The 11,864-nt window shown below is 41.7% G+C and overlaps 1 protein-coding gene across 1 annotated transcript in view; it reads left to right on the top strand.

The window, feature by feature from the left end:
• LOC115472665 (hyaluronidase-4-like) overlaps positions 1–9,794 on the top strand; it is a 35,621-nt gene extending 25,827 nt beyond the window's left edge. The window contains exon 4 of the mRNA XM_030207004.1: positions 9,396–9,794. Within this exon, the coding sequence (XP_030062864.1) occupies positions 9,396–9,794 (399 nt within the window). The remainder of the gene's footprint in view (positions 1–9,395) is intronic.
• The last annotated feature ends 2,070 nt before the right edge of the window (positions 9,795–11,864 follow it).

Consider the following 11,864-nt stretch of genomic DNA (forward strand, 5'->3'; position numbering starts at 1 on the left):
TTGGAGGAGCGAGATTTGAAAATTCCAGATAGAATGCCAAAAAGGTTGAAACTCTGTACATTCAAAAATCATATGAACTAGCGTTCCTATTTGTGACTGGCAATGCCAACATAGATTCGAGGATGATAGTTTGGCATTATGGCGTTTCCAAGGTGTCCAAACAGCTCTATGGTATAAAGTACATCAACTGCATAACATTGGCTGCAGATAATGCTTTGATGAGAGATCCAAAGCTTGGGTGGTGAAGATTCTGGTATGAGTTGGTCAGTGTCTTTTTCCCATATTGATTGAAGAGTGATGCTGCACTTATTTGATGTGACAATAAAGTATTGTATATGGATGAAGCAACATGACCATTGTGTATCAAGGAAGTGGTAAGTTGATATATAGTAGGTTCAAGGCAGTTAGTAGATTTCCAGATTCCAGATTTTTTTGGGCAGTGTGATAACTGAAGCCAGCAATTGGGTTAAGGGTAGATTAAATTTTGATTGAAGTTCTTGGAAAGTTGTATCTACAGTGCCATTTGATGCCTTTGATTTGAGGCTAGGTTTTATCAAATTCATTTTTAGTATTATTATTACATATATCTTTTAGAGTTCAAATGCTACACTCTGCCCAAGATTTAAAAAAAAAAGTATTATTATTAATAAGAAATTTAGGATTGTTCCATATAGAAATGTATAGAGAGGTGAGTATAGGTGATTCAAGTATGTGGTCTAAGTTCCGAAGACAGGATCTAGTACTGGAAATAATAGGGTTATCTTTTTGTAAGGAAGAGGTTGAAGGGGCGTATCTGGACTTTGCTGTTAGGGGGGTCCAGAGCCGAGGTGAGGGGCACATTTTAGTCCCCCCCTCCGGCGCCACCGACGACCCCCCTGCCGCTATTGCCGACGACGCCCACCATTGCCGCCACCCCCTGCCACCACCAGAACCACCTCCAACAACTGTGGCCCACCCGCCAACAACCCCCCACCCACTGTTGCCGTGACGTTGCCTACCTTTCCTGACGGGGGACCCCAACCCCCGCCAGCCGAAGTCTTCTTGCTTCATTTGGTTTCTGAGTCTGTCTGATGTCCTGCACGTTGTGTACATGCAGGACATCAGACAGACTCAGAAAACAAACGAAGCAAGAAGACTTCGGCTGGCGGGGGTTGGGGTCCCCCGCCAGCAAAGGTACTAGACAGCGATGGCGGGTTGGCAGTGGGAGGGGGGGTTGAGAGGGTCGTTGGCAGGGGGGTCCAGGGCCAAACCTACGGGGACCCTGGCCCCCATGGCCCCATAGCAGCTACGCTCCTTGAAGTAGAAATAAGTAAATTCAAAGGAGTCGGATACAACAACAAATGTTCTAAGTGGAGCCAAACGGAATAATCATAAGAAAATCAATGAGAACCTTGTTACATTTTAAATGCTTGTGATATAACAAAAAACATCAGGGAATAGCACTCCAAATTGGGGGCTTTGAGCTTGTTAAAGATATTCTAAGTGGCTTGGAGTTCCATCAAAATGAGATTAAAAGTTTGCCAATTTGCTTGTAAAATGAGATGTGAACAAGAGTTGGAATCATACTGAGCATACAATTTATTTTAGGGGAGACCATCGTTTTAATAGTTTTCAGTCTTCCCAACCATGATATGTGTAGAGAAGGTTTTTACGAAATTTTAATATATTATCACCATTATATTTTATAGTGTCTTGTATTATATGATATAAATCAATACCAAGATACCTAATTTTTTTAGAAGACCAAACTAAGTCATATGGTTGGATTAAATCAGGAGTGGCATAAATATTTAAGGGAAGCACCTCAGTTTTGGATTGATTAATTTTGTAACCAGAGAACATTGAAAATTTGTATATAAGGGAAAAAACCATTGGTAAAGAGGTAGAGGGGTTAGAAATATATAGTAATATGTCATCTGCATATGCAGAAACTTTAAAACGTGTATTATTAGGAACTATTCCTGTTATATTAGTCTGAGAATTAATAGCTATTAAAAGTGGTTCTAAGGCTAGATTAAATAAGTAAGGGGATAGAGGACATCCTTGTCGTATACCTGTATTGAGTGTAATATAATCTGAGAGGTGGTTATTGGCAATAATTCTGGCTATGGGATTAGAGTATAAAACTTTAATTTTATTTATAAACTCTGGGGGTGCCCCAAACCATTGTATAGTTGAGAATAAGTAAGATCATTCTAAGGCCTTTTCTGTGTCTAGTGACATAGCAATGACAGGGTGATCATGAGATTTGGCGATTTGTAAAAGATGAAAAAATAATCTAGCATTATCCGTATTAAGTCTGTTTGGTATAAAGCCAACTTGACATGGAGATATAACCTTATCTATAACTTTTTAAAGTCTATTTGCTAAAATTTGGCATAAAGCTTGTAGTCAGAATCAAGGAGGGATATAGGTTTATAGTTCTGAACAAGCTGAGAGGATCTTTATTAGGCTTAGGGATAATTGTAATAACAGCCTTTGAAAAGTGACTGCTAGAGACAGATGCAGGGTCAAGAAAATTAAATAATTTTGTGAGTATTAGAGAAAGAGGACTTTTTAAAATTCAATTGGGATGCCATCTGGGCCAGGAGTCTTACTAGAGGGGAGATCTGTTAATATCTTCTAATTTAAATAACTTAGAGATATGCTATAAGCAGAGGACCATTGTGGAAGCTGAATGGAGTGAGAAAATTGGTAATGCCTGAAGGGTCTCCATGCGAGTCAGATTTGTATAAGGAATTGTAAAAAGTGATAAAATGAATTCAGTATGTCAGAATTTGAGGTGACAATATCGTTTTTGGTATTTTTGATAGATGGAATCTGAACTTTAGTTCGTTTACGTTTAATGTAATTAGCAAGTAATTTACTACTTTCATTACCCTCAACATAATATCTTGCATTATTTCTTGTGTGGCAAATTCACTAGGTATCTTATTGCAAGTATATTTGAACTGGTAAATAGTATTTAGCATGGTTTTATAATTTAGAAGGAGATAATTTTTTTTCACATTCTTTAATTTGTTTTTCTAAGTTATGAAGTGCTGCATTTCATTTTTTATTTTTAAAAGCAGCAATTGAAATCATCTCACCTCTTAAGGTAGCCTTAAAGGCTTCCCAGAGAGTAAGTGGAGAGACTGTATCAATTGAATTACATTGGAAAAATTCTGAGATGAAATCATTGAGATGAGACTTAATTTTATTGTCAGTGAGAATTTTAGAGTTAAGTCTCCATAAGAGATCTGGAGGTAAAGTGCATTGGAGAAGCTAAAGTCAGGGTGATGAGAGCATGATCAGAAATAACTATTGAGTGTAAGCGGGTCTCCGTGGTTGAAGGAAGGAGTGAAACAGAAAGTAAGAAGTAATCAATTCGAGAGAAACTATTATGTGGGGAGGAAAACGGTATATATTCTCTTGTGTCTGGATGTGTCTAATTCTTTAGGGATCCACTAAATTAAACTGAGATATTAGGGAGTGTAATGTGGTATTGGCTCTACAAACTGACTTAGAGACTGAGTGCCTATCAAGCCAGATATCAAGGGGAAGATTACAATCACCTAAGAGAAGGATAGGTAATGAATTAAAAGAAACAACAAAATGAAAGAGAGAGGTGAAAAAAATCTGGAGAATCATTATTAGTATATGTTTACTAATAATAATTGCTGAGAGAAAATTTCTACTCTAATGACGAGCCAACGCCCATCAGTATCAGCTATATGTTCAAATATCTTTATCTGTAAATTTCTATCAAAAAGTACTGACGCCATTTTTTCTGCCAATTGAGGGAGCATCAACAGTTTGTGAAATCCAATTGTAAGGGGAAACTAAATGAACCAAATTGGGGACATGCGTTTCCTGAAGAAAGATAATAACTGGTTTATATTTTTGAAGATGTGTAATACTTTTTTGCAATTAACAGGATGTTTCAAACCATTTACATTCCATGATATAACATTTAGAGCTGTAGTGGAAGAAATATTAGCCATTATGGAGGTTGCAGAGAGGTTAGAACAGGATTTCTTCTTAATACAATCCCATGCAGATAACAAACAGTAAAGAAGTGTCTCCCATGTATAATAGTGACTAATTACATATAGAGCTAAAACAGAAAAAGCTCAGTCAAGAGAGAAAATCTATAGTTAACAGAGCTGATGACTGTAAGGACACCGAAAAGGCAAAACCCACCAAACATAGGGAAAAACGTATTTTCATGTGTACTAGAATTGCTAGAGCCCAAAAATTAACAGAATATGCAGTCAAATGTTATACATTTTATAACAGGAATAATGCTTTATGCATTAACACATCAGAAAGTGCATGCTGGTAAAATATGCAGCAGCACTATTGCATTAATTAAGCAAATAATTAGAACATAAAAAATAAAGGAAAAATGAGGGTTAGGACATGCCGTGAGACTGAAGCCAGGCATAGCTGGGTGGGGCGCAGAGGGAGCGGTCTCTCCCTCAAACAGCTTTTTAGAAAAAATGGCACCTATGCGCCTCATGCCAATAAATATTTTTTTCTACCCCCTCCCGAGCCTTCAATCTTTTCCTGTCTCTTCTGCCCGCTTTCTCCCGTCTGCGTGGTCACTTTTTACTGCCCTGAAGCGTTCTCTCTCTGGCACCAGCGATTCACATAGTCAGCCTTCTACCAGCGTTGGGGCCTCTGAAGCTAATCCAAATAAGACTGTAGTTGCTCAGAAGAATCAAAGGATTTAGTTGTATTGTGACGGGTGATTGTCATGCGAGCTGGGTACTGCAGACCAAAACGAGCACCAAGAGATTTCAGCTTGGGGTGCATTTCTAGGAAAGACTTCCTTTTCCTTGCAGTAGTTTTAGCAAGATATGGGACTATTAGAACTGTCTTACCGTCAATTTGTAGAGAAGGATGTGAACGAGCAGTAGTTAAAATTTGGAGAGCTTGCTGAAATCGTAATAATTTCGCTACCACAGGCGGCTGAAGTGACTGGTTAAGCTTCCTGTGTGATGGCATTTGGTGAGCACGCTCAATTTCTAATGACTCGAAAGTAATATGAAGCACAGAGGGGATCCATTTGCTGAGAAACTCTCGCATATTTGAACCTTCTATCCCCTCTTTGAGGCCCAGAATTCTGATATTATTACATCTGGATCTATTAGCTAAATCTTCAAGTTCTAGTCCCAATATTTTAAACTGTGCTGAAGAAGCATCTTGTAGTCGGGAGATCTGCAGAGCCGCGTGGTCAGAGCGTTGCTCTAATTCTTCAACTCGAAGTTGAAAGGCAGATAGTGAGGTAGTGATGTTAGTGATCTCCATTTTTAATTCACAGGTGGTTTCATAATGAGAGAGGAGAGGTCTCGAAGTGCATGGAGTTCTTCCAGAACTGAATCTGAAAGCACTGAAACAGGTTTTCCAGATACATTTTTTTCTGGTGTTCTTTTAAATCCTGTCAAGGAAGAAGTGCAGGGATCCATTTTATATGCCCTCAAACTTTACATCAGTTAAGTATAGGAGGAAGAATAAAGATGAATAGAAAAAAAAATCTTGTAAAAGATGCTATTTTAGATGATTTTCTAGTATTGTGGGAGATGACAGATCAGACGTCCATATCCATCAAGAGCTCACCAGCACTCCCAAAAGATTGTGGATCTTGATGTCAGTGGCATACAGTAATATGTAAAAGTGTTTTTAAAGAAACTTTATAGATATTTTTTTTCATATTTTTTAGTATACCACTCAATGTTGGTTTTTCTCTAGGGGCAGAGCCTTGGTAAAGCCATAGGGTGAACACGGCACATGTTGGATAACATGGAGGGGCATAATCGAATGGGGGCACCCATCTATAAGGGCAGCCATCTCTAAGGCCGGCACCGTAAAGAGGCGTCTCCGACTGTATTATCAAAACAAGATGGGCGGCCATCTTTCGTTTCGATAATACGGTCGGGGTTGGCCAAATCTCAACATTTGTGTCGACCCCAGAGATGGCTGCCCGTAGAGATGGCCAGCATTGGTTTTCGCCGATAATGGAAACCGAGGCCAGCCATCTCAAACCCTGCCAAATGCAAGCCCTTTGGGTCATGGGAGGAGCCAGCATTTGTAGTGTACTGGTCCCCCTCACATGCCAGGACACCAACCGGGCACCCTAGGGGGCACTGCAGTGGACTTCATTAATTGCTCCCAGGTACATAGCTCCCTTCCCTTGGGTGCTGAGCCCCCCAAATCCCCCCCCCCAAAACCCACTCCCCACAACTGTACACCACTACCATAGCCCTTATAGGTGAAGGAGGGCACCTATATGTGGGTACAGTGGGTTTCGGGTGAGTCTTGGAGGGCTCCCATTTACCACCACAAGTGTAACAGGTGGGGGGATGGGCCTGGGTTCGGCTGCCTGAAGTGCACTGCACCCACTAAAACTGCTCCAGGGACCTGCATACTGCTGTCATGGAGCTGGGTATGACATTTGAGGATGGCATAAAGGCTAGCAAAAAATGTTTCTAATTTTTTTTTTAAGGTGGGAGGGGGCTGGTGACCACTGGGGGAGTATGGGGAGGTCATTCCCCATTCCCTCCAGTGGTCAACTGGTCAGTTCGGGCACCTTTTTGAGGCTTGGTCCTGAAAATAAATGGACCAAGTAAAGTCGACCAAATGCTTGTCAGGGCCGGCCTTCTTTTTTCCATTATCGGCCGAGGCCGGCCATATGTTAACCATGCCCCCGTCCCGCCTTCGGTACACTGCCGACACGCCCCTTTAAACTTTGGCCGGCGAGGGCGGCCAAAATCGGCTTTCGATTATACCAACTTGGCCGCCATTAGAATACTACCAAAAGGTAAGTTTGCATTTATAATGTTTAAAGTTGAAATACTTGTGAGATATTGTGAAAGGCTAATGATGATAGAGCACATAAAGCTTGGAGCTATGAAGCTGCTGAGGTCTGAAAAGTGAACGAAATTAGAGTTTATTTGGATCCTGAGTGGCAGTGGATATATTTGACCTATTAGCATAAGTCAGCATTAACATACCTACATTTACACACACAAACTTATTTCATGTCAGTAGCAGGTGTATATATGCCTGACTAAATATGTTTAATGCAGTATTCTGTAAGTGTTCTGTGTAACTGGGTGGGGGAGGGGGGCACATCCATTCCTTGGCCATGCTTCTCCCCCTGTGAACACCCCCTTGCAGTAGCATGCTAAAAGTACAGAATACCACTTAACATCCATGGAGTACTTAGGCTAGAAAACTAAGTTTCACACATAACATTAGGTGAGCAGTTATAGAATTAGGGGGATAAGCCTTCATCAATATCTACAAAGCAATATGATGTCCATTGAAAGTAAAAATACCATGATAAAAGTGTCTGTCTGTGTTTTGCCTCCCTTGGATCTTTATAACAAAACCTTATTTGTCCATGTAATTAGAATGAACTATCAAGGGCATACTGCAGTAAATGTAGAATATGTGCTTTTGGTTAATTTTTCTTTGCTTTCCTCCAGCCTTGGCTGGCTGTGCCTGATCTCAGAACCATGACACTATTAGAAATGTAAATTGCTAGACTTTGGAGGGGGAGGAGAAATTCATCAAGCAGTGTTATGGCCTTAAGGCATGCTAAATGCTGAAAGTTCATAGGTATATGTGACAACCGTGTGTTTTAAGCCTGTAAATTGTATTGAATATTTCTTGAAGTGCATTTCTCTAGGTTGGCCAGCAGGTGGTGCGTATTGTGTTTCAAGCTGTTACAAAGAACTGACCTTTCCCTTCTTTAGTTAACACAGAAATGCCTGTAGTGATGCAACCAGCTTTTTTTGAACATTGTTGTTCTAGGCTCTGATTGGCCTGGAGTTTGAAATTACCCTATTAGTACTGGCTTTTGCTCCAGTCTTAGACCGGGAGAAGAGAGAGACAGATCTCTCTGCTAAGGCCCTGTAAACAGTTACATTTGATAACTTGTGGGCAGTTGTATGTCCTGATCTTCCCAGGTACTTTTAGGAAGTAAACAAAGGTTTAGTTAGTGTTAAAATTGATCCATATTTCAATTACCTGTTATTGTTTGCTGATTGCACACTTTTAGCACATTTCTTGTTCATTGTTCAATATATTTTTAAGACAATAAACAATTGTTTATTGTCTCTGCCTATCTGGACTGATAAAGAATCCTGGTGGTTTGTGTGTTGGGTCTCCGAGTGCTTTCTAGGAACTGTGGGACCACTGGGAGTGTGGCTCCAGTAACCTAGAAATCACTGGGTATAATTTGAGAGCGGGAGACTCGCCAAGAGGTGGTTGTGGCCCAGTCGGTAGGAGGAGGGTGCTAGTATAGAGAACAAGCTTCAGGTGCAAGCGGAACTGAGCTGTGTTGGGGATAAACCCTCTAAGTGGCATAACCCTTGGCGGGTGGCTAGGCATTTCATGACAATATAGAATGTGCTTTTATTATTTAGCATGCACTAATTCCTTTTAATGCACATTAAGGCCATAATGCCGCTTAATGAATTCCATCACCACCACCACCACACACCAGGGGCATAGCCAGACCTCGCTGGGGGAGGGGGGCCAGAGCCCGAGGTGGGGGGCACTGTTTAGCCCCCCCCTGGCCATCGCCCCCCCAGCTACCGCAGCCACCGCCACATTGGACCCCCCCTCCCGCCACCACCGCCCGCCCCGGCACCACATCAGATAACCTTGTTTGCTGCAGCCGAAGAGAATCTTCTTTAGTTCAACACCGGAGTAGCGCCTTCGTTCAAGGAAGTTCCTGCTGTGATCAGCTGTTTCTGACGCCTTACGTGCAGGACATAAGGCGTCAGAAACAGTTGATCACAGCAGGAACTTCCTTGAACGAAGGCGCTACTCCGGCGCTGAACTAAAGAAGACTCTCTTCGGCTGCAGCAAACGAGGTATCTGATGTGGCGGCAGGGCAGACGGCGGCGGGGGAGGGTTGGTGGCGGGAGGGGGGTTCAAGGGGGTCGTCTCCAGGGGGGCCAGGGCCAAATCTATGGGGGCCCAGGGGCCCAGGCCCCACGTAGCTATGCCACTGCCACACACACACACTTCCTGTCTTACTAGTCTCTAACATCATCTGGACCACTCAATGTGCCAGCTTTGCACTTTTATAGTCAAGCATTATCCTCTGTATTAATACATAGGCTGAAGAAACCAATAGATAATCACTGTTTTCATAATATCCTATGGCACACTAATTGCAATCAATGTCAATCAGTCCTTTCCACCCCTAAGTAGATCTAGTTAGCTGCAGAAGCTAATGTAATTCTCATATGTCTATTTAGTTCAATGACAGGTTCACTTGTATATTTGGATTACTGCTTCATACACCAAGGGCCAAATTTGACTACTGGGACAGATGTCCTATAAGGAAAATATGCTATTTTCCAAACTAAATAATAATAATTTTTTTTTTTTTAAAGACAAACTGCCAGTTCGTTCAGAATTACCTCAAAACCACCTTGGGCCCTTACATCATCAATGTAACCACGGCAGCAAAACTCTGCAGTGAGTTCATGTGTAACAGTAATGGCCGCTGCTTACGAAAAAATTTTCAATCGGACACCTACCTCCATCTGAACTCGGATTCCTTCAGAATTGAGGTTCTAGAGTCTATCAATGGAACTTATGTATCAGTAACAGGCTCCATGGGTCTGAATGAGAAAGAGAAGATGAAGAGGGATTTTATGTGCCATTGTTACCATGGTTATGCAGGCGCCCAATGCCTGAGCTCCAGCAAAGGCCTGAAGCTCACATGGCAGTGGGACTGGTGCACGCTAACAGCGATAAGCTGTGGACTGCTTTTTCTGGGACATCTGTAGACTCAACTATATGGCATTAGTTTCTGATCAAGAATGTTTTGAAATTTGTTTTATTAAGTTAACAGCAACTAGAACTATTGTCAATGAATGCTAAGTTTGCTAAAGAATGCAATGGATGTTCAAATAAATGTTAATTGCTTTTCTTGAAAAATTACTTTCTAATATCAAGAATCCTTGGCAAGGGCCAGGCTCAGATCATTGCATTTGCAGTATTATAGACTACCGTCACTCTAAATTCTAATTTAGTACCTGCAAAAACATGTATTAAGAACTTTTTAAGTTTTTAGTTCAGTGGTTTCTGTTCTGAGTACTTGATTTTTTTCCATCAGTTTGAGTCCCTCCAGTTTTTACAACCAATGTATGCTCTTACCCTACGGAATATCAATCCAATAATAACCCAGTACCTCACAATCAGCAATTAGTAAAGCAGGTATGTCATAACTAGACCTCAGCAGTGACTTTTCACACTGAGACACAGACTGGTGATTCACTGATATAAATATTAAATGTATATAAATGTGTCTTACAAATTTTTTTTAATATTTCTTGAAAATGATAAAGTTACTCAGCTTAATCAGCAGAATTATGTTTCGCTAAATGACCCACAGTAAGGATAAGCTGTGGCTAAGCAAGGAGCAAGCCCTGATGCAGGTTCCTGAAACATGGACCACGTTGGTGTGGGTCCTTCAGTGATACAAATTTTTTGCTGAGTAAGCTATCTCTAACAGACCCACACCAGCGTGGTCCATGTTTCAGGAACCTGCATCAGGGCTTGCTCCTTGCTTAGCCACTGTCACGATGGTGACTGTTTCCTTGTCTGTGCTCACCTCGCCCTCTGGTGGCCAGAACCGGTGGCTGTTATGGACTGTCTCATGTTCCAGATTTCAGCCCACTCCAGTCCGGATCTTCCGGGCTGCCAGATTTGCTTATCTTGTTTGTGCCTGAACAGCACCCGTAGCTGCCTTGTGATTCCTGCAGCTGAGCTTCAGCAGCTGATGGGCTTTATTAATCACCTGGAAACTTTTGTGTTTGCCTTTGCATCGTCTAAGGTCCCTGGTTTCTTGGTGCTTTGTTGCACTTCTGCCTAGTCTGGTTTCTTGTTTGTGTTTCTTGTCCGGTTCTAGTTAGTCTGTGTGTAGGTTAGCTTAGGTTTATTGTTTGCTTTCCCTAGTCTTGTTTCTGGTCTGTATTCCTGGTCTAGTTTCTGTTTGCCTGTGTTCTTGCTTAGTGGCTGCTCTGCAGCTTTCAGTCTTGACTCTTGTCTGTCAGTGTTTTTCAGTATCTGCTTGGCAGCTTTCAGTTCCTATCCACTAGCTTGTCCATTTCCTACCTTGTGTAGTATTGTCTGTCTGTGAGTCCTAGCCCAGTTTCCTGCCTTGCTGCCCATGTATATTCCCTTCCCCTCTGACCCTCAGTCCTTGTTCAGCATAGTTGGCATCCAGTTCCTGCCCTGTCAGGTAAGTCCTGCCGGCTGCCTGCAACCGGGGGCTCAACTCCTGGGGAAGGGCGGTCAAGTGAAGGTAAAGTCTACCGTAGCTGTTTCTGTCAGAGTTCTGCCTTGTCTCTGGTGTGGGGTGGTTTTGCCTGCCACTGCCGCGCCTTGTGGTCCAAGGGCTCACAAACCTAGTGTTTCCGTGAGAAAACCTAACAGCCACAGCTTATCCTTACTGTGGGTCTGAATTAAACTGAGTAGTTTTTTATTATTTTCAAAAAATGTATAAAAATGTTCATAAGATACATTTAATATTTATATGAGAAAGCTGTCTATGACCAACGATGATATCAGAGAATCACTAGTCTGTGTCTCACTGTGAAAAAGTTTCACTGCCGCGGTCTAGAGATGACATGTCCACTTTACTAAATTGCTGTTTGTGAGGTTCTGGGTTATTATTGGATTGATGTGCTGGACGCACAGACCGTTGAACTTTAAGACTGTTAAAAGTTGACTTAGCCTATGGAATGGCATTCCAAGCCACCCCAATTTTCAGTAAACCCCACATCCTGCACCATTAATTTTGTTTACCTTGTTGAGGTTAATTTCCCAGTTTTCTTTTTCCATAAAGTTAGTTT

The sequence above is a fragment of the Microcaecilia unicolor genome, chromosome 6 (assembly GCF_901765095.1).
Source record: "Microcaecilia unicolor chromosome 6, aMicUni1.1, whole genome shotgun sequence".
Classification (NCBI taxonomy): domain Eukaryota; kingdom Metazoa; phylum Chordata; class Amphibia; order Gymnophiona; family Siphonopidae; genus Microcaecilia; species Microcaecilia unicolor.